Below are 25,634 nucleotides of genomic sequence, written 5' to 3' on the forward strand. Positions count from 1 at the left end.
TTAGACGTGAACGGACTGGAAGCACTTTGTGTGGTTGAGGCCTGTCGACAGCCTTGTTATAATGACTCTGTGGGGAAGTTTCCTGATAAGAAGTGGGTCGGTGCAGGATTAGTCTGGCAGAGCCCATCACAGCTCATCTGGAGTCGAGGGACACTAAACCCTGCTATTCTGAGCTTTTACTGCGTGAGACAGAACACTACAAGGTCCAATCACAGGGGAGGAAAACATCAAAAAAATCCTGAATTAATTAGAGTTAATAGCAGGATGATGTAATTTTGAGTCCATCAGCAGTCAGCGGTTTTAAAATCCATGGTTTCATTATGTTCCAGTTACTACAATGTCCATCCATTTTCGTGGAAAAAGTGAAATAGTAGAACATATGGTTCTCTCATTCCCACTAGTTAACCACCGACTTGCTCTAGTGGTGCCACTGAATAGACTGGTTGTACTGGGCAGCTTCCAGGTATGAATATGTAAAACTTTATGTGTGAACAGGGCTTTACTGAAACTATCCTGAATAAATGGAGGTACAAAACAACTCTTCTTCCAAACCAAATTTGTGTAGTTGTGTTTGATTTTTAAGTTCATCCAAGAAAAGCCTGGAAATAATGAAACTGTAATTAACCTACTTAACTTCAACCTGCCTTCTCCTTTCAAACTATGATGCTTAATAAGCAACCTCTCTTTGGATTGACAGTAGAAACAATCCATAAATACATGTAAACAAAGCTTTTGCTGCAGGTCATGCAATCATTTGTTGATGAAAACCGTTGACCTTGCCCACACGGTCTTGAGACCTGCTCCTGTGTGGATGGTGTGGATAAAAACAAGCCAGCATGCACACCTTTGATTGGTCAATGAGCTGAAGGGAGGTGGTGGTAATTCAGACGGACAGTGAGCCGCTTCAGTGAATCAGACTAACACACACTCACACACACACACACACACACACACACACACCCACACACCCACACTCATTGTAGCCCATTCAGAAGCCTAGTTGACGACTCATCTGCTATTGAACGTTTCTACGACATAGAAAGGTAAGGAACTGCATAATAAACACATTCAATTGTGATTAATCTGAGTTTGAGTTCAGGTGCAAACCTCAACTAAAGCCAAAGGATAGCTGCTTTGTATTTGTATTGCGATGTACAGCTCAAGTGCAGCTTGTTATACTGCACATTCATGTATGTACAGTATTTGTTTGCTGCTCAGATATCTAAAATGTTCTGAATAAGTGAGCAGATAAAGCTTCTGAGGAAATGTTGCATTGAGGGCAACACTTTACTTTAAGCAAAAATAGATGTTTGGCTCCTTTAGTTCAACCAGCTTAAGAAAAAGGGTTACAAAATAAATGGTTTGTCACTGTTCTTATGTAAAACTGCATGTGAAATCAGTGCATTATTTTTAGGACCAAGATGCTGAAGGGAGAGGTTTGATGTTTTTGGACTGTTGCAGACTTTGACTGTATTATTGAGTTATTGATTTTAGGGGGGATTCTCAATAAATTGATTTAGCAGTGTCCCTGAAATATCCCCCTCTCTTTAGCACAGCAGGTAAATGGGTCACCTTTCCACGACCCTTCCTGCTGCTTGGTCTCCAATTAATCCTGCTGGCTGACCTACCATGACTTCATTAACAAGCACTCTTAACATTATAATCAGGGCCTCCGGCTGTCTCACAAGTCAGCAATAAGGACATGGACGTGTGGAAATATTTCTGGGACCTGACAGTGTAGCGGTTAAGAGCTTGGATCAAAGGATTAACCTTGCTGAACCTTCGTTGACAGGATAGTTGGTGGGCTTAATTACTTATAATAGAAAGAGTGTTTTGGTGAAAAAACACTCATGAAATAATATAGCATAGAAATATTCACTAAAAGGCCCTGTTCCCAAACCTTTTACGCTGAATGTGCGCCCGCTGAACTTTTTTTTTCTTCTCGCGGCATAAATCTGAGCATCCTCCTGAGTCTTTTCCCCCAATCTGTCCGTCCATCGCAGATCAATGTCAGGACCGAGGCCGGTGGTGCTGAGCGGCCCCTCTGGCGCAGGGAAGAGTACTCTGATGAAGAGGCTGATGAGTGATCACGAGGGTGTCTTCGGATTCAGTGTGTCACGTACGTGTGTGCTGGTTATTGGCTTCGTCTGAGGAGGAAGTTGGACAGGAGTCTGTCTCTCAGCTTGAACGATGCTCCAATTCTTAACATGCCAATAGAGATATTGAATCAGTAAATGTTTTACTGCTGAGACTTTCCACTTTAATCTCTACCAAAGGCAACATAACTGAAGAGTCATTACCTTATTTCTGGGTTTTAATGATGGAATTCTCTCCTTGCAGACACAACAAGAAATCCCCGACCAGGAGAGGAAGATGGCAAAGGTAGAGTCAAAACTGTATTTTTAGGGTCTGCACAAGTGTTGCAAGTGGGTGGTTGATGTTCTGAGCAAACTCACAAGGCAATATGCATTTAGGGTGTAAAGGCATGCTCCGTGATTTGCCTTATACGAGCCCTGGACTTTGAATCTGTAGAACTTTGATAAAAGCATATATTAGGCTTCTTTGCTTTTTGTTTCTGTGCCAGCCTCTCCTACCTGCCGGTTCACGCTCACAACACTTCTTACTCCCAAGTGAACTGCAGACATGGCTTTGTCCCACCTGTATGACTCGCTTGATATAAAGAGATAAACCTCTCTCTGTGCCTTTTTTGCTTTCTCCATAGGGCTGAACAAGCTCCCAATGCTTCTGGGGGCCATTTTACTGCCCATAGCAGCCGTCTTCTCCAATGAAGACTTAGACAAGTCTCCTTCTTATTCCTGTCCAAACGAATCAGAAATCACAGATAAAGGTGACCTCAATGTGATTCCTGATCACAGTTTTTAAGGCAGAGGGGTTACTTTCATCATACTAACATGCTGCCATTGGACTTGTATAGGAATTTGTCATGTAACAAACAAAAAGAGAAAAGACCAAAAAACGTTGAATGATCAGAGGAATCTGGATCAGACGGTTTACACTTTGGAGTAAAAAGCTTTTGAAAATAGCCCCCCTGTGATGCCTTGGTAGTGATTCCCCTTTCCAGTCCCATGAGGTTTAGTGTGTCCCATTTCCCACTGCGGCTGGTAGAGCATTGATGATTTGCAAGCAACCATTAGCGTCACGGGAGAAAGGTTTATTTCGTAAAGTTAATTTGGAATTTAGAGGATCCCTCTGAGCTTTTGAAACACTGCTGTCATGTCCATTTCATTATTGTGTTAAGATACTTGTTCATGTTCTGTTCATGTTTTTATCTCTGGCGGCAATCACAGATGTTGATGATGATTTTTAATAATCTAGAACACGACAATGGATTTTGCTTTCGTTGGGTCGAACTGAAGTTTTGATCTTGCATCACATCTTTCATGTGGTACAGTTTTCTTTAGTGCTGTTTAAAAGTACTGTCTGCCATGTTTTCAGGCATATTATCTTTTTCATTACAGCAGTGCTACCTCCTATTATATCCAGCGTTTCCCTTCAGATTGTGACTTCAGTCTGAGCGGACTCCTTCATGTTCTCATGCTAATGATTGTGTGCCATCGCAGTGTCCATCAGTGTTAGAAGCGTGTTTGTAGTAACGTGTTTGTTTCTACAGTTTTAGATCCCAGAGGTTTTGATTTTGTGAATATTTAGGCATATGGATCTGGTATGGACAATATAATGTGTGCTGTACCAGTAATACTAAAGGCATCTCTACAAAGTCATTGTCAAGAAAAAAGGTTTTTCTCATCTTTCCAGGCTTTTCCCTTAGATAATGACACACACACACACACACACACACACACACACACACACACACACACACACACACACACACACACACACACACACACACACACACACACACACACACACACACACACACAGTCTCAAAGCTGCTTTATGAGAACATCGTACGCTTGAAGACACACGGTCAGCTAAGAAAACATTGTGTTCAGGAACGTGGAAACAAGTCCAGCCTTGGTGCCTGGATGTTCTTTCATTTTTTTCACAAAGAAATGTCATGAGTGTTCATTTGATTTGCATCACCTCATCTGAATAATTTCTTTCCATTGTGCAAGTTTTCATGGCAGAGCTGTATTCATTATAAATGATGAATCTTACAGACTACCACTACACAACGAGAGAGGCCATGCAGGAGGGAATTGACAATGGAGACTTCATTGAAAACGCTGAGTTTTCAGGAAACATGTATGGAACAAGGTACATTTTCTTTTCTTTTTTTTGACATCTTTTTCACAATGTCATCAAGAGCAACCTCGCGAAAAAGATATTATGATTTAGATGCACGAATACCTTTGGTAAACATTTTATTTAATTACAGTAAATACTTTAATTTTGGAGACCAAAGGCATACCACTTCATGCAGTGACTTAGTTCACTGCTCACCTGCAAAAGAAAAGAACATCATCGGTAGATTTTAGTGGTTCTTTTTGTTTGAAATGCTGTTTCACAACACAACATAGATGAAAAGTTAATGATAGTGAAAATACAATAACGTATCAGTGATATTGTTTCAGCTTAATTCAATAGAAACTAAGACTGTTGTATTACATAAAAGACTACACCCAGGCTTTGCCACAGGGATCAAGAGGATATATGTTAGTCTGGTGGCAGATGGCAGATCTTCAACCCCCCCGACCCCCCCCCCCCCCCTCCCCATCCCCCTTCGGTTCAAAAAGAGCTACGTGTGTGTCACATTTAATCTCTCCTTCTTATTCTGAAGGCAACACACACTCACTTTGCGACTCTGAGCCGCTTGTATTAATGCTGCGATCGTCTTACTTGTGTCACTTTGTGTGACAAGCACACCAAAATAACACAATGACACAATTACACGATTGCACTCTCTATATCTGGTTGAACACTGCCAAGCCCCGTCCATATTCAGATGTATAGCCATGGTTCTATTAAAGAGCATATTGTTTTGTATGATTTGAAAATGTTAACAATGCATTGATTCTCCAGTAAAGCTGCCATAGAAGACGTGCTGGCCATGAACAAAATCTGCATCTTAGATGTGGACATCCAGGGGGTGAAGAGGATTAAGGAGACTGACCTGAATCCCATCTACATCTCCATCCAGCCTCCGTCTATGGAGATCCTGGTAAATGTCCAACTTTACATATTGCATTTATGTCATTTTGGATTCGTTGACCTCTGTTGTGCAAAGTGGCTGTCAATGCGGGACATAGATGATCATTTCTGGCATAATAATCACAACAAATTCATACCAAGACTTCCTTTGAAAATACAACTTTGTGAAATGTGTGACATGTCAGCTGTCGTGTCACTTTGTGGAGCAGCTCTTGGTTAAAAAAAAAAAATCATGTCTTGTTTGCTTGTCTTTCTCAGGAAACTCGTCTGAGGGACAGACAGACAGAGACAGAGGAGAGTTTACAGAAGCGCCTGGAGGCAGCACGCATCGATATGGAGCTCAGTAAGTTTCTCAGCTCTTCTTCATGGATATTATGCGGAAATATAGATTACCATTGCAGCTGATCCCATTCTCTTCTCTAGGTAACGAGCCTGGAGTGTTTGATGTTGTGATCATCAATGATGACTTAGAGAAGGCTTACGAGGAGCTGAAAGATCTCCTCAACGATGTAAGTAAAACCGTAAATTATCCTTTTTCTTACTAACTAATACTTTGTAGCTATTGCTGCATAGACCATTGCACATTCATGACCCTCTGGACATTGACTGAAGGCATAAAAAACAACATCATCATCTCTCTTTACACAGGAAATCCAGAAAATTCAGGAGGCGAAATCATGAGAAGGAAACAGTAACCAGACTTCACTGACTGCAAATGACCATCTCACATCTAAAATAAACTTTCATCTTGAGAAACATTTGTTTTGCTTTTACACTCTATGGTATATAGTCACAGGTGTTTGTTTAGTTTCATGCTCACTGATGCTCAGATGGAGACTTTGAATTTAAAGATGTTTGTTCTTGACTGATGGAAAGGGGGTTGTGTTAGATTTAGTAAAACCAGTGGTTGATATCTAGGTGTGAAATGCCAAATTCGGTGCTACCTTTTGGTCTTCATGAGCCAAAGTTTGACACTGGCCTAAATGTGGAGACCACATCAGTTCCTCACCGCAAAATAGTTGATGCTGAATTCTGATACCGTAGAAATAAATTCCCTACTAGTTAAGTGTAAGATAATAACTAATATTACGATAGTTTAATAATTACTCACGAGCTGCATATCATTTAACTATTATGAAGGAAGTTAGTGCATCTGAGATAAAAACCACTACATATGTTACATTTAAAACATTTCCATGTACGTTTGTGTTTGTTTGTGTGAAAAAGAGACTGAATAAAGAACATGAGGACATTGACTAACCACTTGTGTGCCATTTAATTGATCTTTCATCCAACAACTCATTCTGGTGGATGACTGATCCAATATTTATGATGAAACTTATAACTATAAATCTAATCAATTTCCCATTTGTACATTTCATTTTAAGGCAAAACGTGAACATTTTTAAATACAATACATCACTCAGAAAAAACCTCTGCTTTCCATATGAAGAAGAATATCACAGAAAGCTGTTTTCCCTTTTTAAGGCCAAACAGGTGCGTCTGTCTGATACTTCGGAGCAAAACACAAGTTTCTCTTGTCACAAACTCCCATGCACTCTGAGACTAAACCTTCTACCTGATCTTTTTCCATACAAACCAAAACACACTAACGTATTCAATGGATAAATACACTTTGAAAACTCATTAAGACGCATCACATTTTCAAAATCAGAGGATACTAAAATGATTTTAAAGATCTGTTCGGGCTCCAGCTAATCCAGAAACGAGCCACAAAGGAAACTATGAGCTGACGTGTCGGCTGCGTAGTTTCTAGAAGCGCCCGCAGTGGAGCCTCACTGGAGCCTCACTGGAAGAAGGGGCCTTGAAGCTTGGTGCGGACCTGGTCTCGCTTCTCCTCCTTCTGCTTGAGATAATCTTTCAGCTTGTCCGTGGAGAAGCACACTTTGGACTGTCGGCCTTTGTGTGGGGCGCGATGGGCGCGCAGCCATGGGTTCTGGAGACACTCGGCTGCAGTGGGTCTCCCCCTACAAGTTTTTGTTTTATCATATTAGAATTCACACATTGTCCCGCAAATAAACCCGCGAATGCAAACTTTTCAGAGAGACACTTACCAGGACTTGTTATTCATGCTGCTCTTCATGAAGTTCAAGGCTCCCTCTGACAAACCGGGGTAGCAGCGTCCAAACTGGATCTTCCCTTTCTTGATGTTTCTGTCTTGCTCCCAGCCGTGCTCTGCATGGAACGGGCTGTCGGCACTCAACCTAGAGAAGAAAGGGAAAAAGCATCTCAGAAGATGTAGTCAGTAACAGTAGTAGGACAACTATTGGACTGAACTAATCAGCCTATGTAATGAAATCTTACATGATGAAAAATAATAATATCTAAAGAAAGATTATGTGATTCAATCTTTAGAATTGTCATTTTGTCTAGCATCATACCATACATGTCAGATTTTGTTCTGATACTATTTTGCAAACTTGTAAAAAAAAAAAAAAAAAAAAGTATCTCGCAACTAAATATTGAATGTAACAACTTCACCTGTATATCTATACTTACATGATGAAGGACAGAACTCCAATAGCCCAAACATCAGTTTCAGGTCCAACACCTTGACCTTCAAGGATTTCCGGAGCTTTAGGAAGGACAATATAAACTGACAAAACAGACAGACACAGGATATTGTCCATAAAGAGTTATGCTGTTACTGTCAATGCCACATTCTCTCACATTATGAATTTTCTGAATTAGAAAAATGACTCAAACAAGACAGAGACGGATTAAAAAAAGATAAGAAAGTGGGCTTGGATTTGTTAGGCTATGGTAGATAGGATCAGCTGAGGTGGATGAAGTTAGGCTGGATTATTTCCATCCATCAATCCGTCCTCCCTTAAAGAGTGTGTACCTTTGCTGCGGCAGTCTGTTGGAGGCCACGACAAACGACAGTCAAAGGTTTAGTACATAAGGAGAATCCACAACAGTGCACGCATCACAATCTTCCTTGATATTGAACTAGAAATACCTTTGCTCTCCGATAGGCCGTGAATGTGCTCGATGTTGAGAGGCTGACCGGGCGTGAATGACTGAGCCGAGCCCAGGTCGACTATCTTCAGGTGGTTGCTGTCGTCCACCAGCATGTTGTCGGACTTCAGGTCCAGGTGGACGACTCGACGGCTATGCAGGTAGTCGACTGCACTCAGGATCTGAACCAACAGCTCTCCAACGTGAGTCTCTGCATACAGATCTCTGAGAGGGCATAACACACACTGACAGCTTTGTTTGGGATTTATAAAAAAAAAAAGGCTGCACAAAAATGAACTGACATTACATTAAATCATTCTCTTTAATTACATCAGCATGGCCGCAAGTTTGGAAGGGCCAAATGTGTCCTGTTGGCACTAATTAGTGCAGTATCCCCCCACCCCCTCCTAGACTCCAACCACCCCGAGGACAGAATAAAGAGTTTACCTGGATGCCAGACTGTAGAGCAGCTCCTTGCCGGGACAGAACTCCTCCACCAACACCAAGTAGCAGGAGGTGAAATAGGCAGTGTGCAGCTGCACCAGGTGAGGGTGATGGAGCCTCTTCAGCAGCTGGTACTCCCTCAGCACCAACTGTCTCTGCTCTGCCTGGTAAGGGGTGATCTTGGCCACAAACACTTGGCTGGTCTCAGCATCCCTGCACATGCTGACGACGCTGAAACGGCCCCTGAGAGGAAACAAAACAAAAGAGGAAATTTTTTCAAAATCTGATCACATGCAAACAAACTAAATCAGAAATTGCAGCTTATACTTAAAATCCCTACCTGTTGATCTCAGAGAGGAAGTTGTAGTTCTGTCGTTCTGACCCAGTGCCCTTTGACCCCAGTGACTCAGTCTGGATTAGAGGAATGTGAATTTCTGTACAGCAGAATAAATACAGGTGAAAACAACGCAACCTTGCGGTGCAGATTTCAAAGTTGACGTGTATATCATTGCTTTAGATACTGAAACCACCAAACCAGTGACAGCAAACATGCAGCATCAGAGTATTGTTCTTGCCTTCAGGATGAGTAGCCATAACAGCCGATGCTGAAGCATCGCTGAAAGGTCCCGCTCCTGTCTTGGTGATGCAACCCACCCTAAACGCATAGGAGGCTCCTTTGGGTAAGTCCTTCACCACAAAGCAGCTTTCAGTCACCTCGTCCGACAGGACCGTCCAGTCCGCACCTGAGGAGGCGCATGAACAAAAAAACAGTCAGAAAAATATCTAGTGCGTCATTCCAAACACGATGTGTGGCACATGCTTGATGAGATATATTTCTAAGTGCGGAAGAACAATTACGTTTGTCAAACAACTTTTTTATTTCCTCTTAACAGAAACCCCTCATATAATTCCTGTAGTGCTGCATCATCTCTGGGAACCTACCGTCTGTACAGTACTGCACGCAGTAGGTGACGGGGTCACTGGACTGGACTGGTTTCCAGACCAGCAGGACTCCACCTCCATCTAACTGGAGGACTTCAGCCTTGTTGGGCCGCACCAAGAAATCTGGAAATTATGAAGTAGATCAAACACACATAGCAAAATGACAATAGGCTGTCAGGCCATTTTGGACTGGAAACACCAAGTACACAGAATGTCGCCTATGTGTTACCTTTTGACTTTTTGAAAGCAGGTATTTTAAAAGAAGGCAATAGTTTGGAGGTCCTCTTTTTTCCACTCTCAGCAGTTCTATGCTGTCTTTCAGGTGGGATGGGAGATGTTCCCTTTACTATTGGCCCTATTGTAAAAACAGAACACAAAAACAACACAAGGAATGATAAAACATTACATTCAATACAAAAGAATGTAGCTGTACATTAAAACATAACTCAGGTAAATTAAAATTAATATAAAGAAATCATGTCCATATCCTAATATCTATACAATACATTTTTAGATTTTTTTCTTAATATGGATGCTGCTTAACATCATTTCCTATTTTTTGGAAAATGTGGATCACCTACAATATCTCACCTCCTTTACTCACGTCCTCCTTACTGGAAGACCTGGTAAACAGCTTGGTCAGGCTGGAGGCTGAAGCTCTCATTTTCTTCCTCAGAGACATGGTGGGAGTATCTGGCATCATGATCTCTCCTAATGTGGGTCCCAACTCTGTGCTGTCCAGCTGGGAGTATGAATGGCCAGTCCAGGACTGCCTGCGGAAGATCTTCATCAGTCCCAGCTTGGGGGACTTTCCTGTAGGTGGCCGAGCTTCGAGGACTTCGAGGGCTGGAGCGGATGCATGCCTTTGGAGGCCACATCCCTCCTTCTTGTCCTTGGCTCTGGGAGGCCTGTCTGGAGCCTGCAGAGAAGAGAGGCTGGGACTAGTGCTCGATGTAAGTGATGTCCCTGGCTGACCTCTGCTGGTTGCGGATAAGTTGGGGTTGGAGCGGGTGCGGTTACGTGGCGGAGCCTTGGGAACCAAGCTCCTAGGTTTAACTTCTTGGAAGGAGCATGAGGATGCTAAAATCCGAGGCTCCCCTTGATCATCATACCCTTCACTCTCTCCAGATCTGGTTCTCCCTCTGAGATGACCATGACTCAGCTCCTCATAAGAGCCGAGTCTACTTGAAGACTCGGAGCCACCATGCTCCAAAATAGACGACTCAGTCAGAGACCCCTGTGAGCCAGCGAAGGTATTGCCAGCTGCCTGCTCCTGATCCAGTCTGGGGCTCATTCTGCCTCTAGCAAGGGTACTTGAGGGAACAGATGATCCACCCAGCATGCCGGCGCCTTGTATTGGAGCCACAGAGCCTCTTCTTCTTGTGGGTCGCTGTGGGCTCGGGATAGCTAAGAAGTTTCTCCCGGCCACTTCATCATCTGTTAGATCTTCCTTCAGACTTTGAGAGCCTTCTTCCTCCCCTGACATTGTGCGCTTGGGTGAACTGGGAGATCGCCGAGAATACTCATCAAGAGACCTGCTCCTCCTGTGGGGGGGAACATTAGCGTGGGTGAGTCCAACACCACTGTCAAAAGAACAGGACTTCTGTATTGTAGGCTGCACAGATCCCCGTCTCTGGCCACGATTGGTCTCTGTCTCATCCTCCACATATTCAATAAGAGGCTCGTTTAGACGTCCTGAAAAGCTTCTCCGGAGTGGCTTGCGGCCTCTCTCCTGCTTTTTGGCCTGGAATTTGTCCCGTAATGTCATGTGTCTGGCGGACATGGGTGAAAGCTGATGAGAGGTGTTGTAGAAAGTGCTTCGGATGACGCTGCCACGAGGGATACGACCCCCGTCACTCCCTGAACCCTCATCCCCGTCAGAGAGGTAGAGAGATTGACTACTGCTCAACCTACGCTCCCTTTGAGGCGTCAGTTGACCGGATACATCTGATGACCCAACCGACTGTCTACTCATACTTCGCTCGAGTACACTCCTCCTTCCTCCCAGCTCGCCATCCTCTTCCTCCTCTAATGTCATTTCCTCTTCTGCATCAAGGTGGAGTTTGGCTAAAGTCTCAGGGATCAGCGCACGCTCCGTTAAAGGATCATACTCCTCCTCAGTGTCTTCCTCCTCTTCAGTCGGGCTGCAGTACTGGAAAAAGTCCAAAGAGTCAGCCTCGTCATACTCTGAAGAGGAGCCACTGCTCGGAGAGGTGCTGCTGTGTTCCTGCGGCTCGCGGGGAACTGTCACTGCAGTGTCTCTGAGAGGAGCGTCCAGCAGCTCGGGGATGTGCCTCAATGTGAGAACTGACCCAATGCAAGTCAAAGAACGCTGGGGAAATAGATGGAACAGATATTGGTGAGGACGGATTAAGACAACAGCTTTCCTTTTGAGGACAAGATACAATCTACAGTGACATCAACTCATGTAATCATGTTCATTATCAACAATACACGTAGCCAGTTCGTACTTCCTGCTGTCCCCTGACGTTGTGGTTTACTTTCGAAGACTGGTAACTCACCTGCCATTTCCTTTTTGAGATGAAGATTTTCAAAGTCTTTGTGTTGATTTCATCCGTATCTTCACCTGCATGTTCATCCTGTGGACACAAGATGTGTGTGTTTAGTTGTGTTCTTTAGTTTGAGTAGTATTATTTTTAATCCAGTGAAGCTTGATTAAAACACAGATTGAGCTGTATTTCTTCTCACCTGGAGCCATTCGTGGCTTAAGCACTCAAAGGCAGATGGTCGCTTCCTGGGTAGAGGAAAATTGGGAAGAGTCAAACGTGTGTTACGTTGCACCATGAAACCACACCTTTTAGTGTAGTCAGGGTGTGCTGGAGTCCACCACTCCATCCCTGCAGCTGTGTGAGAATGTACCATGGTGGTTGCAAACTATCTTATTCTCATCTGGCAGTAATGTGGAAGAAGGAGCTACAGTCACAAAGAATGATGAGCTTACTTAATGCGGCATTCAGTCATTTTATTATTTATTTTTGGTTTTGCAGATTTTTGGTTGAGCCTCACATGATATCACTTTTGATCACTTAGGTTTGAAATTAGATAAATGCAGCTTTTACAGGACTACATACATTGGTTTCAGAAATGGCATGATGCTTATCACTTCATGCTCATTTGTCACATGAAATGGGACTTTCTATTCATTTGCATGAGTTGTAAGAACTCATATGCATATGAGGACATATGTTTGATGCCTTTGAGTGACTGGATTGATGTGGCAGTGGAGGCAATAGTAAAACAGGTTCCCTACTCTGGATCTGGCTGTAGGAGCATGTGGAGAAAGTTCTGGGCTTCAGGGCTCCTGTTCGTGACATCAGTGGAATCCCAGTTCAGGGTGCCCTCCTCCACTCTTAGCAGTGTAGCACGGTCAGTCTCCCCCACGAAAGGGCATCGGCACACCAAACTATGAAGAAAAAGATAAAGCGTGGTGTAAAGAGTCAAAAGACACTCAGGTCAAATGCACAGCTTCTTGATGATTGCATATTGTATTTTGTGATGATTTTAAGAGTATTATCACAAGTGCCTTGATACATACCATATGTAGGCTATAACACCCACAGACCTAGCAGAGAGAGTAAGAGGTATTAATGTGACTCATTTTGCACTGTAATTTACAATTGTACACAATTTATTGTACATTTCTATTAGCCTATATTTAAATCTCCTTGTAATTCACACAAATACTATCTGATGCAAGTTTCAATTACGATTAATAGTTATTCAATTTACCAAATATCAGTGGCCACAGTGACTGGTTCTTGGTGAACAATCTCCGGGGCCACAAACTCTGGTGTACCAAACATGCTGTACTGGTGTCTGGATGTGTCTATTTCTTGGCAGAAGCCAAAGTCACAGATCTTGATCTCATCTCTGGGCGGATACACCATGAGGATATTATCCGGCTGAAGGGAGTGTAAATAAAAATGTAAAAGTTAAGAAACGGATAAAAATAATGACAGTCAATAATGTAATGTTGAACCTGAAGTCTCACTTTAATGTCCAGGTGCAGCATGTTCATGCTGTGAATGTGACCAACTCCTTCAAGGATTTGCTGGATGTATAACTGGATCTGAAATAAAATAAAGCATATTAGCCAACAGCCATACATAATATTTAAACTTGTAAAGAAGATTCACCTCTTTTTCTGCAACTGATCCTTTCAATAATAAATGATCCAACAGTCCATGAGAACAGCAGCTAGAAATGCTGTTAAAGAACTCTTAATTTATTACAAATTCAACTTGACAAACTAAATCTACTGTGAGGAAAACAATTTTTGAATATATTGTCGCAATAAACAGAAAGGATACATTTCTGTGATCAGCACCAGAGTGCGTCTGGTACAAAAGAAGTCCAGCAGACAGGCCACTCTGGGGTGAGCCAAACGGGATAGTAAGTCCCTCTCCTGGAAGGACCGGGTCCGAGTGCTGCTCCGCAGAGGCAGGAACTTGGCAGCAAACACCTCCCCTGTTCGTCTGTGGACTACACGCTTCACTACCCCGAAGGTTCCCCTAAAACACAAGGAGGTGATGTTGATCGTATCAAATCTTAACAGTGCTTGTGAGAAGACTAAACTCCATACATTTCAAGTAAAGACTCACCTTCCAATTTCCTCATGGACATCATAGACGGAGAATAGCTTCCTTCTCTTCCCCAGCTCCACCTCTCTCTCCTGATACTCCAGTGGACCTGCAAAGAAAACAAAACCTTTGAATACAACATTAATCGCAATAGATTTTTTTTAACTTCCTTACAGCACTATCATTTTGTGACATGCTTTAGGCCATCGCAGTTAGAACTGATGAATTAATCTGTCTTTAGAAGATTAATGATGCATTTCTGTTGTCTCACCTTCCTCCACAGTCAGCTCAGACTGGCATGAGGCATGACCAGAGTCATTGTAGGTGAAGCAGGTGTATATGCCACTGTCCTCTCCCTCAGGGCACACTATGGTCACTGAGCAGCGGGCTCCATGTTGTGATATCTCCACATTATCATTGGCTGCAAGCTCCTCTCCATCCTCCAATCAGAGAGGAAAGAGTTACGTTTAATTAGGGACAGCTACAAGGTCCACAAAATCTGGTTAAACTTTATCTTGTGACAAAACACAATGCGATCCCCCTGTGACCTACAAGGGTGGAAGTTTAACCTCAAAATAATGTTATGCTTCATTGACAGTGCCACTTTAAATTATTTTGTATTTTACATAGGACAATATAAACTTGAAATAAAAGAAAAGTGTGCGAGATATAATTATTATCTGCATGGTACCCATGTTTATCTTATTAAATTCAGGCACATAAAATACTACTGTGTATATACAAAAGCAACTTGCATAATAGGAATACGATATTTTGTCTGTCCTTTCATGTAACTTCAAAACATTCCTGCCACCAACCCTCCAAGTAGACCCACAGATCTGCAGCGCTCCTACCTTGTACCACTGTATAGTAGGAGTAGGCCTTCCTGTAACGATGGCAGTAAATGTGGCCGGTGTGCCAGGCTCTACACACATGTCCTCCGTGGGTACATGGATGGAGGGAGGAGCTGAGCAGCATAAAAGAGCAGTTAGAATTCACACAAAGTTGGATAGAAGTCATACTTACGTTAAAGAGATAACATACTATCTGTAATTTCCTGCATTTGCTCGGAGATGTAGATCTCCTCTTCCTCCTCGACGTAACACAGAGGCTGCTGGACCACCTGATCCATGGATATTGAGGCAGGAACAGCCTCTTCAGGACTACATTCAGCTCTGAAAACAAAGAAAACAAAGAAAACAAAACAAAAGAATAAAATCTGATCAATCGAGAAAAAAAAACACTATCTAGTCACAAAACTATTTATTAGATTCTACGATTTAAAATTTTTACTCTTTAACCACATGATTCTAACAATTGGGACACTAATATATCAACCAACCTTTGACAAAGTGTAGCAGGTCGAGGTGGATGTCTGTTTAAAGGAAGGTTCATGAAGTAATGTGAGGGGCACTAAACTTACTGTTCAGGGTGTCCAGGAGGGAAGAGCATCTTAGCAATAGAAGTGGGGCTGAAATCAGTCTGGAGCCATTTCTTCACAAAGGCAGTTGACCAACCCTCTGAGTCCGCGTCTACGAAAAGTGTCACTTAAAATGAATATGCACTCTTTAAATATATTTGAAGAAGTTATTATGTTGCACTGGCTGTACTTTACTGAATCATTGGAAAAGTGAAAACATTACATTACCTTACATACCGGGAACAGAAATAATGCTTTTCTTACCTCAGTACGTGAGGGTTTAAACCCACTAACCCAACACATCAACAGGACATGAGCGTACGCCCACTCCTGCATGCGGGTAAAGGAAACACCTGCCCAGCACATGACCATCTCGTGTTCGTAGGAGTGAAGAGTTAGCTGGACATGCGTTGTCAAGAGGAGAATGTTGAGTGGTTATTTGTTATCATGACAATGATGACTTACATGGAAGGGTCCATGTGAGGAAGTTCCTGCTTTAGGAATAGTAGAGGGAAGATGAAAAAACATGTAGGGTATGGACAATGGAAGGGCAAACATGGTGAACTGGTATCATAAATACAGAAAAAAATGTATTTATAGCTTGTATAGAGAATATCATGTGTTAAACTTACAGTACATCTTTTTTTTTATCAACATCTAATAAATCCATTTAATTTGGCTGAGTCATTTTCTACTTTAGTCTACAAAATGTCCTATGATAGTAACAGTGGTACATTAACAGATATTTCAGTTGTAAAATCACTACATATTATATTGCACAGTATTAGTACTACTTGCTATCTCCTTATTCAAATGATTGCTGTTAGTTTCTGGCATCTCCAGGTTCGTTTGACTTTTGTATCCTAATATCAGTCTAGTCTGTTCCAATGCATGCCCTCTGTGGAAAGTGGAAACATGATGAAAAACACAAAAAAAACATTCCATACAATACATGTATTAATGTCTTTTCATGGGTGAGGATGCTGAGAAGTACAGTATGGTGTCTATGTTGAATGATAGCCACGAGATCCCGCTGGGTGATGGCAATAGAAGGCTGTTAGAAACATGTATTGTTAGGGGTTAAGTTTGAGGGAGTTTCTCTCACATGACTGACTATAACAAAAGTGAAAGTGAAAAACATATTAGACGAAAGAGGAGAGATTCAAATTCTAATGTATTAGGTTAGAGATGGTTGTGTTTAGGTATGGGTTTAATGTGGTACAATGTAGTGGATTGACAGAAGGGTAGCCACTGATTTTTGCATTCAACAGAGACAGAACATTTTAACTTTTAGTATGAAGTGTGCATTAGTCATCACATGTTGCCTTTTACGTTAAGTAACTTTGACAGTTACATTATGCAAATGGGAATACTATAAATGGCAAGAAAATGAACATGTAGAGCGGGTGCTATTAACTCATGCATTTCACATTATAAACAGCCAGTCCATGCCATACTCCCTGGGGATCAAGTGACAACTGGTATGGTAGTTGGAGCTGCGTATGGTGTGATTGGGTGTGAAATGAAAAAAAAGAGAACAACGTGAGAACAATCCCACAATGACATCAAGTGGGTAGAATGGTGGTAGTGGTTGAATGTGGACATTGATGCACATTGTTGCAGTTTGTTGGAAAATGAAGAGATGTCATATGATGTGGAGTAAAAAGGGTGACATGATCAGATTTGAGGTGAACTGGAGTGAAGCTGGACAATGGCATGTGCTTCATCCTTTCGCGAACACAGCTGAGGAGCATCCATATACAAACCCTGTCTTGGGTTTGCATCCTGTGTGGAGGATTTTTACCTTCAGTGACTCTGGCTGTCCTACCTTTAGGAGGCAAGTCTTGTGGTTGGTCATCCTCGATGTCAATGGTTGGAACGTAAGCGGGGCACAGCCCTGCTTTGCACTTGATGCAGCCAAACTCATTCAAAAGCTAAACGACACAAAACATTTGATGTTATGTGTCTTACAGAGAAATCTCGGATCTGGATATCTTAATACATTGTAGATTTTATGGATAGGAGTTGTATACCTCACACTCATACTGTCCAATATCGGCCTCTGTTGCTCTGATGATCGTCAAACATAAGATTCCACTGCGAGCATCATTCAGGATGAAGTATTTTTGCTGGTCAGTCAACTCTCTTCCATCTTTCAACCACCTTCCCAACCCAAAGGTGCATGTGTTTCAAACACATAATGACCAAAATAGTATGTAACATACTGTGGTTACCTTTGCTCTGTTTTGCCATACCTGATTCGTGGTAAAGGAGCAGTAAGTGTGGAGCAGGTAAACTGTATATCCTCTCCATCTATCAGACAAGCACTCTCCAGTCGGCTCACAAATCTGGGTGGAGCTGGACAGAAGAAGAAATATGATGGTTTAAAATCCATTTATGAGAAACAAAACTTGGATATTGTCTGATATATATATATATATATATATATATATATATATATATATATATATATATATATATATATATATATATATATATATATATATATATATATATACACACATATATATATACACATATACATATACATATATATATATATATACATATACATATACATATACATATACATATATATATATATATATATATATATATATATATATATATATATATTTCTTTTTTTTCTCTCGTTTGTTAAGCAACCACTGTGGTAACGTGAGCCTCAGAGTGCAAATTTATTTATGTTCATGAAGTACATAAAAGAAAACATGTATATGTATCTTTCAGGACCTTTTCCTTGCTCAGAGGTCATCTTTGACGTAAGAAAACCACTTAAACCACAATGAAATTCAGACATACATTTGTGGCTTTAATCTCAGAGAGTTGTTTTCTTGCACATTTATGATTCAATAATCTTAAAGAATAATCATTTGTGAGGATATTTCTAAGTTTTCCGCATGTAAAATCACCACTTTCCAGAATATCTACGTTGGTTCTTGGAAATGTACAACTTAAATCATAGAATGTTCAGAGTTATTTCTCGGTAAATATCCCCGGCCCACCCCCCTCACCTCCACACACACACTTTGTAATTCATTTATTTTCTTAATAACGCCCCTGCAGGAGCTGGTATTGCTAACTGCGTGCACAGACTCACCGCACACCACGACCTTAGCCAGAGTACCAGCACTGCCCATGGAGCTGGTCGCATAGCAGGCATACTGTCCAGAGTCCTCTGCAGTCATGCTGTCCAGGATTAGACTGCAGATGCCTGAGCGGTCTGCTGTGATGATGTGACGGGGGTCGTCCTCTAGTGGAAGGCCGTCTAAGAGGTGGACATCAGATATATAGTGTGAAGCAATCGTTGTAACCAAACCACACCATACTTTATCCTTGGATTAATAAAGGTAATTCATGCAACATCTTTGTACAATATATACACATCATATAGTATTTCTGACCTTTGAGCCAGCTAACCAATGGTTTAGGTGATCCCGTGACCTTACAGGTCAGTTTGATTGTCTGTCCCATCTTAGTTGTGCAGTCAGACAACAGTGACTCAAACACTGGTGGGTCTGTTGATGAACACAATCATAAATACAGAAATCACTCACCACGCATTGAAAGTATTATGCCATATCAATGTAATGGTCAATGTAATGATTTAGCTGTCACAGCTGTCATTGTAGTTTTAGGAAAATAGCATATTAAGCGTTAACAGATATGAAAATATTTGATCGTCGTACGATTGACACACGTACTGTTAGTGGGCAGGCTGGAGCGTTGCTGGAGCTCCTTCAGGTCTTTGAGCCAGGAGAGTTTGACCAGCGTGGAGCGGCCCTGCAGTGTGTACCTCCGCACTGAACCCCTGTGCTCATGCCACAGCCCCCAAGACTTTTCATCTCCACCCACAGTCTCCTTTATTTCCACATCATTCAGCTGGGGAGATTGAAATGTGAGATTCAGAAAAGGACTTTTCATCCCATCTGTGTATTGTACCGCTTTCACTGTATATATTATATCTGCTTCTTTCTTCTTCTTTTTTTACCGCTTTCACTGTTTATACTATATTTATTTACACACTTCCTATACTTTGCATTTTTATTTTTTAATGTTCTTAAATGTCTTATATGTAAATCTGCTTGCTGCTGTCGCCACAACCAATTTTCCCCCTTGGGGATGAATAAAGTTTCCATTCTATTGAACACTTTATTTTTCTGTACTGCTTTACCTACTGTCAGAAAGCAAAGTCTGGAAGAGAGCAGGAGAACAGATCTTACCTTCATTTTGTTCTTGAAGGTGTAGGTGTCTCTTTTCAGTTTACACAGTACAATGCATTCCTTAAAGAGAAAGACTTGTCTTTGATGCCCTCTAGCGGCCGTCTTTATTTCTGGAGATTCCTCCCACACTGTGAAGACTCCCTAAAGGGGAGGCAGTTTTTTTTAATCAGAGGGCACATAGAAGAATGGTATCCTCTCAAGTAATTTGGTTATTTAGGCAGTATTGTGGAACACCGTTTTTAACTTAATAGAACAACTTGGTAATAAAAAAAGGCTGTCTTACACTCTATTATAAAAACTAAATATACTTTTTTTTCTGGTTAACTTGGCAAAATGTAAACTCCTTTCAGCTCAAAGGAAAGAAAGCATAAACTTGTGACTAAACTATTATGAGCTATTTTGCAGTCACACTATTCATGTGCTTAAACAAACCCTGGGTTAAGTTTTTATGTTCATAATGGAAAATGTCAGTCATCTGTAGTTACCTGTCTCACAGGCTCACCCAGGGCGATTAGAGGAGCTGGGTAGTTCTCAATGAGGGACACCTGGTGCAGGTTGTCAGACCTCCAGGGCAGACAGGACACCATGGAGAAGGTATCCTCCAAAAGACAGCAGCTCTGGCCACTTTTGGCTTTATTCTTGATCAGCTCCTGCAAATAACATTTTTCTTTTTTTTTTTACATCTCAGGCACAAGTTGACACACTTTGAAGGGCATATTGCAATTTGTGAAACAGCAGAACACAATGAAATATATTTCTTGTATGAAAATAATAAAATGTCTCTACTATATTCCTGTTTAAAAGAGAGTTGCAAGATAAGGAAATAAGCAAAAATGTACTATTCAGCCCCATGGAAATGAGTAATTTCCAGGCATTACCACTATCACGCTGACAAATAATGATCAAGGTTCCGCACATGTATTTGTAAAAAATAAAACTGTATGCTGACCTTTAGTAAAGCCTGGTAGGTTTGAATCCTTTCCACTGGTCGCTGGAGGAAGGTGAGGACATCCATGACCGGTGCGTCAGACTTCCCAGATTCCGGTAACTCCTAAAGTGTGTTGAGCGACAAAGAACAATAGATTAGTATAACAATGCGCCTGTTCACCTGACTTTCCACAATGTACATGTTAAATGTTAATGTCGAAATGCAAACAGATTTTGTGAATACTTTGAAATACTGCTGGACAGCCTTGTCAGTGACGCAGGCCTCTGCTTGTGCTTGTCCCACCATGTAGTGAAGGTATTTCTCAAAGACCTCAGCATACTTGATCAGGTGCATGGCCACGTCATCGTCTGTGGCACATTCTCTCAGCCCAGGAAGGAGGGACCTGAGACAATAATGCCAACATCACACTTTATAGTAGAAAAGGACACAGTTCAAAAGGACATTGGAAAACATCATGCAGACAGCTGTCCAGAAAGATCTCCATTTGAAACATCCAATATCTCTTCTATAAAAGAAGACGCATAATGCATTTCTTGTTGGTTACCTCTCATGCAGAAACACAATGTCCTTGACATTTCTGAAAATGATTTCTTTCTGGTTGAGGATGTTAATGGGAACGTGGCGGCTCGAGTCCAAATAATTTAGCTGGTGAGAGGTGAACATCTTCATCTCCTTTACAAACTCCTCCTCTCCATCAATCAGGCCCTGGATCAGTTGGCTAAAGATAAAGGGAATTTGAGGCAGATTAGATATGATGCAACTGTATTCGTTTTTACTGTTTATTATTAGAACAAATAAGTTCTCCATCATCACTAAATGCACATTATCAACAAGCTGGAAGGAATACGTGCAAGAATAACCAACAAGTAGAAACAATAATAAGCATAAATGCAATGAAACAATACATGTATTCAATAACAACAGTGTTCTGTTGTTATAGTGTTCTGTTAAATGCACAATAACAGACCTCAAAGCTCTCCTGTACTCTTCTCCTGTAGACCCTATTCCATCAAGATCCTCTTGAGGTGCTCTCAGTTGCGGGAAGATCTCCTATTAAAAACACTGTTGTTACTAAAAGTCTTTTCACTTGTCATTACTTGAAGAAAGTGTCTCTGCTAACAGAACACCTAACAAACTATAACATTAATGTTTCATAATATAACATGTTTACACAGTATTAGTGCAGAAACCTTGATTTATACAGCATACCTTCCTCTTCTTCTCCAAGTAGGCTGGACACACCCATCCCTGTCTCGCAAGGTTTGTTTTGGTGGGTTTGGTTCTCACCAGCCACCTGTCAGGGTGAACAGAGTCCAGGACCTCTACAAACTGGCCCTCCTTCAGAACAAAACTGTCCTTATTTTCGATGCTTGGACTACAATCCGCACAAGCCACGTACATTTCAAATGTCTGGAATGAAAAAAGAAAAGATATTAGATAATTTACGTTTCATACAATCAAATGGGATTATGCCTACTACTGCGACTATTAATTTAGTGCATACATCCAACATACAAAAACATTTAAAGACAGTACCTCTCGTCTATCCTCTTCCCCTTCTGACTCTGATCCAGAGATGGTACTAGTTAAGGGTGTGTGAGCGCGGTGGTGCTTAGGGGATGGCGTCCTCAGTCTACCATCATGAGCCCCTAATTACAGAGGAAATTTAGTATAATATACTTGATGGGACACTTTGTGGGAAGATCAATTAAGCACAGCATTTAAAGATATCAATATTGCTGACCTTTGACCTTGAGTAGGTTTTTAGCAGGTTGTGGAGGAGCCATCTGTTCTTTATCATCATTTGGAAGCACTTGGTCTGTTGCTTTTAGCACTTCCCTGTAACAATATTCATATATAGTTTGTGTATCTTCATGAGCACAAGATAAAAGATTAGCAATACAAGTCAGATAACAAAATAGATCTCAGATCTTCTCTCTGCTGTCTAACCTTGGTACAGCTGGGCCAGTTCCATCAGGCTCCATCATATCCGGAGCTGTGTCATAATCCGAGGGACTCGACACTGTTTAAAGCAGAAACCATTTAGTAGTGTTCTGTAAATATATAAATGTATATAAGTAAATCCATATTTCTTAGGATTACAGTTGGATCATTTTTGTATAACTCACTGGAGCTGGCAGCAATGAGTGAGGATCCTCTCCTCTCTTGTAGGCTTGCCATCTGAGTGTCCTGCTCCGTCAGGTTGTAGGTCTCCCACAGAGAGACACTCACATTTTCTACATAGTTTGCAGAATCTGAAGCTGAAGTGGGCATCTGGGTATGAGTCTGAGGCAGATCCTGAGTCTGTGGTTTGGCCTGGGCTCCAGGCTGCAGCGGGGCGAGTTGCAGAGGGGTTATGGTTGCAAGTGGCGGATGAATCGGGGCAGGCTTCTGAGGCTGTCCTACTGTTACATTTCCATTATAGGAGGTCATACCAAACTTATTCACAGCCTCACATGTATAGACTCCACTGTCAATGATGGTCAGGTCTTTAATCACCAGTGTGCACACACCGTTCTCTGTAGTCTGAACACAGCATCGCTGGTCATTGATGATTTGTTGGCCGTTTCTCAGCCAGCGTGCTGTGCTGGGTTTCCCCTCTACAATACACACTAGAGTGACCGTACCATGAAGATCTGCACTCTGGTTCTTAAACACCTCTTTAAAGACAGGTCGCATTTCTCTGCGGGTTTTGTAGCCTTTGAAGGCAGCTTGGATCCTGACTGCAGCCTCTTGCATTTCTGGTTCATCCTCAACGCTGATGTCCATCTCTGGTGATGCTTCATTTGGCGGTTGTACCTTCTGGGGGACAATAATTGGAGGAAGAGTAGCGGGTTGGGTCAACCGCTCAACAGAAGAAGCAGGCGGCTGGACATTGCTGTGGTTTGAAGTTATGTCAGTCAAAGCCTCTGAGAAAGTTTCATCTTCAGAAATATAAAGGAGAGGAATGTCTGTTTTTGGTGTTTGTTGTTGGCTCATTGGCTCGACTGCCAGTTTCATTTCCTGATCTAGTCCAGGCTCTTTTCTCATGGGTTTTACTGGTTGTTTGATCACCTGTTTTATGTTTGCGTCCTCCGCAGCTTTCACAGGTTTTTTCATTTTCTCTATTATTTCAGTGTCTGATGTTAAGGATAGTTTCCTCTGAATTCTTGGTTTTTCTTCAACCTCCTTTTTCAAAGACCCTATTGACTGTTTAATTGGCTGAGCCTCCATTGTTTTAACCAACACTTTTGTCATCTGTTGATCCTCTTGATCTGTCTCTGTGTCCCTTGATGATTGCCTTTCTATTGACCCCTTAACTTTGCTTTTTATCCTCACCGGCGGTTTTGGAGGAGAAAATGCAGCCTCTTTCTCTAAAGTCTTCACAGGCTGTTCTACTGACTGTTTGTCCAGATGATTTACAGATGGCACTACTTTCTGTGGCTTTTTCTCTCTTTCTGCCTCTGTGGACACATGCATTTTCACATGGTCTCCGTCAGAATCCTTTACAGTAGGCTTCACTGATTGGACAATGATCTTCTCAATTTCCTTTGGTAATTCCTTTACATTCGTTACCTTTGCTTTAGACCTTAGAGGTGGTTTAAACGGTTCTCCTTCTTCTACTTTTCCCTCCTTTACTGTAGACTTCTCTTCTTGTGTTGTTATATTCCCAATAAACCTTTCTGATGGTTTTACAAGCTGTGTCTCATCCTCATTGTTCTTCCACTGGACTTTTTCTGGATGGCTTTCCTTCCTCTCAACTTCACTTGTTTTCTCTAAAGCATTTCCTGTATGTTTTAAACTATGTTCAACTTCATTTTCCTTTTTCTTTTGTTCAAACACAGTGTTTCCTGGAACCCTGTTTGGCTGACTTGCATTATGGTCAACATTGACGAATTGCTCTGAATTCCTCCCTGGTTTTCTCTTCTCCATGATAATGTCTTTCTCTGTTTCCAAAGGCCTTGCTGTCTCTTCCACCTGCATGTCTACCTCATCCTCCTTCCCCAGTAGTCTTATAGACTTGTCAACTTTCTTGACCGTCTCACTGTCTTTCTCCTTTGGCCTGACCAGTTGTGTTTCGTTCTTTGCACCAAAGTCTTTCTCTGTAGACCTAGCAGGTTGGATGCCCTGCTTTTGGTCAAACAATTGCTCCACATCTTTTTCTAAACTTGTAGTAGATGCTTTTCTATTCATTCTCTTTTTTGGCTCTGGAGGAACAGGTTTGGGCTCTTGGAGTCCAGGCTTCTGGTCCAATGGAGTTGTTGTTTTGGAAACCGTGCCCTTTGCCTGTGGCAGTATTGTTGAAGAAGGCTCTACCTTTGGTGGAGTCGGTTGTAGTGCTAGACAAGAGAATTAAACATATTTTGTTGATGCGTGGTGGAGGTCGAACAGAAAAAGAACATGATTTAACTGTAGGTTTGTCAATTAGATAACAAGATGCACACACCTTTCACTGACACAGAAGCAGTGGTCTCTGCACTTCCTGCTTGACACGTATAGCTGTCACTGTCTTCAGGTTTGAGCTCCTTAATGTGCAGCTGATGAAGGCAGCCATCCTGCTTAATCTCATACTTCCTGCTGGCTATTAGTGGGACCCTGTTTTTCCTCCATTGTACTGATTCTCCAGGCTTAGACAGCTTACAGTACAAAGAGGCTGTACCTCCCTCTTCCGCCTCCACACTTTCTAAGTCTTCCTTAAAGGATGGTGGGAGCTCTGAGAAATGGGTGCAGATTGTAAAAATCATACATCTTCAGTGTAATGGAAACATATTTAAAAGCAGAAGAGGACATTTTCTTTTTTTAATACATACAATATTGCAACCTTTCTTTCAACCTACAATGTTGTGGGTTGAGTTTGCAATATTGGCCAAATAATATTTACTAAAAGTTGTAGACAATCATCAAATTCCTTTAAATCGTTTTGTGTAGGTGTTTGAATA

General features: G+C 41.7%; 2 protein-coding genes across 2 annotated transcripts in view; one reads left to right on the top strand and one right to left on the bottom strand.

Annotated features, from left to right (window-relative positions):
* Window positions 1-2,007: 2,007 nt before the first annotated feature.
* guk1b (guanylate kinase 1b) lies at window positions 2,008-5,814 on the top strand. The gene is made up of 8 exons (XM_068591158.1): window positions 2,008-2,119; window positions 2,341-2,382; window positions 2,723-2,848; window positions 4,143-4,239; window positions 5,005-5,143; window positions 5,392-5,476; window positions 5,557-5,642; window positions 5,782-5,814. The coding sequence occupies exons 1-8, from the start codon at window positions 2,008-2,010 to the stop codon at window positions 5,812-5,814; spliced, it is 720 nt and encodes a 239-aa protein (XP_068447259.1).
* A 1,119-nt stretch (window positions 5,815-6,933) lies between these two features.
* obscna (obscurin, cytoskeletal calmodulin and titin-interacting RhoGEF a) overlaps window positions 6,934-25,634 on the bottom strand; it is a 40,087-nt gene continuing 21,386 nt past the window's right edge. The window contains exons 40-81 of the mRNA XM_068591159.1: window positions 25,142-25,408; window positions 22,845-25,034; window positions 22,666-22,738; window positions 22,460-22,554; window positions 22,252-22,364; window positions 21,925-22,125; window positions 21,683-21,765; window positions 21,260-21,433; window positions 20,938-21,097; window positions 20,716-20,817; window positions 20,252-20,416; window positions 19,767-19,907; window positions 19,248-19,425; window positions 18,948-19,061; window positions 18,644-18,811; window positions 17,778-17,880; window positions 17,556-17,685; window positions 17,351-17,456; window positions 15,526-15,634; window positions 15,147-15,277; window positions 14,957-15,069; window positions 14,374-14,542; window positions 14,124-14,211; window positions 13,833-14,033; window positions 13,659-13,719; window positions 13,514-13,591; window positions 13,252-13,424; window positions 13,058-13,084; window positions 12,773-12,925; window positions 12,211-12,256; window positions 12,024-12,101; window positions 10,093-11,833; window positions 9,731-9,856; window positions 9,502-9,624; window positions 9,135-9,302; window positions 8,900-8,993; window positions 8,563-8,802; window positions 8,117-8,340; window positions 8,000-8,014; window positions 7,654-7,750; window positions 7,209-7,358; window positions 6,934-7,121 (exon numbers count right to left, since the gene is read on the bottom strand). Of these exons, the coding sequence (XP_068447260.1) occupies window positions 6,941-7,121; window positions 7,209-7,358; window positions 7,654-7,750; window positions 8,000-8,014; window positions 8,117-8,340; window positions 8,563-8,802; window positions 8,900-8,993; window positions 9,135-9,302; window positions 9,502-9,624; window positions 9,731-9,856; window positions 10,093-11,833; window positions 12,024-12,101; window positions 12,211-12,256; window positions 12,773-12,925; window positions 13,058-13,084; window positions 13,252-13,424; window positions 13,514-13,591; window positions 13,659-13,719; window positions 13,833-14,033; window positions 14,124-14,211; window positions 14,374-14,542; window positions 14,957-15,069; window positions 15,147-15,277; window positions 15,526-15,634; window positions 17,351-17,456; window positions 17,556-17,685; window positions 17,778-17,880; window positions 18,644-18,811; window positions 18,948-19,061; window positions 19,248-19,425; window positions 19,767-19,907; window positions 20,252-20,416; window positions 20,716-20,817; window positions 20,938-21,097; window positions 21,260-21,433; window positions 21,683-21,765; window positions 21,925-22,125; window positions 22,252-22,364; window positions 22,460-22,554; window positions 22,666-22,738; window positions 22,845-25,034; window positions 25,142-25,408 (9,149 nt within the window). The 3' untranslated portion in view covers window positions 6,934-6,940. The remainder of the gene's footprint in view (window positions 7,122-7,208; window positions 7,359-7,653; window positions 7,751-7,999; window positions 8,015-8,116; window positions 8,341-8,562; window positions 8,803-8,899; window positions 8,994-9,134; window positions 9,303-9,501; window positions 9,625-9,730; window positions 9,857-10,092; window positions 11,834-12,023; window positions 12,102-12,210; window positions 12,257-12,772; window positions 12,926-13,057; window positions 13,085-13,251; window positions 13,425-13,513; window positions 13,592-13,658; window positions 13,720-13,832; window positions 14,034-14,123; window positions 14,212-14,373; window positions 14,543-14,956; window positions 15,070-15,146; window positions 15,278-15,525; window positions 15,635-17,350; window positions 17,457-17,555; window positions 17,686-17,777; window positions 17,881-18,643; window positions 18,812-18,947; window positions 19,062-19,247; window positions 19,426-19,766; window positions 19,908-20,251; window positions 20,417-20,715; window positions 20,818-20,937; window positions 21,098-21,259; window positions 21,434-21,682; window positions 21,766-21,924; window positions 22,126-22,251; window positions 22,365-22,459; window positions 22,555-22,665; window positions 22,739-22,844; window positions 25,035-25,141; window positions 25,409-25,634) is intronic.

This window comes from Clinocottus analis, unplaced genomic scaffold (assembly GCF_023055335.1).
Source record: "Clinocottus analis isolate CAN_PGR_092001 unplaced genomic scaffold, fCliAna1.0.p SCAF_25, whole genome shotgun sequence".
Classification (NCBI taxonomy): domain Eukaryota; kingdom Metazoa; phylum Chordata; class Actinopteri; order Perciformes; family Cottidae; genus Clinocottus; species Clinocottus analis.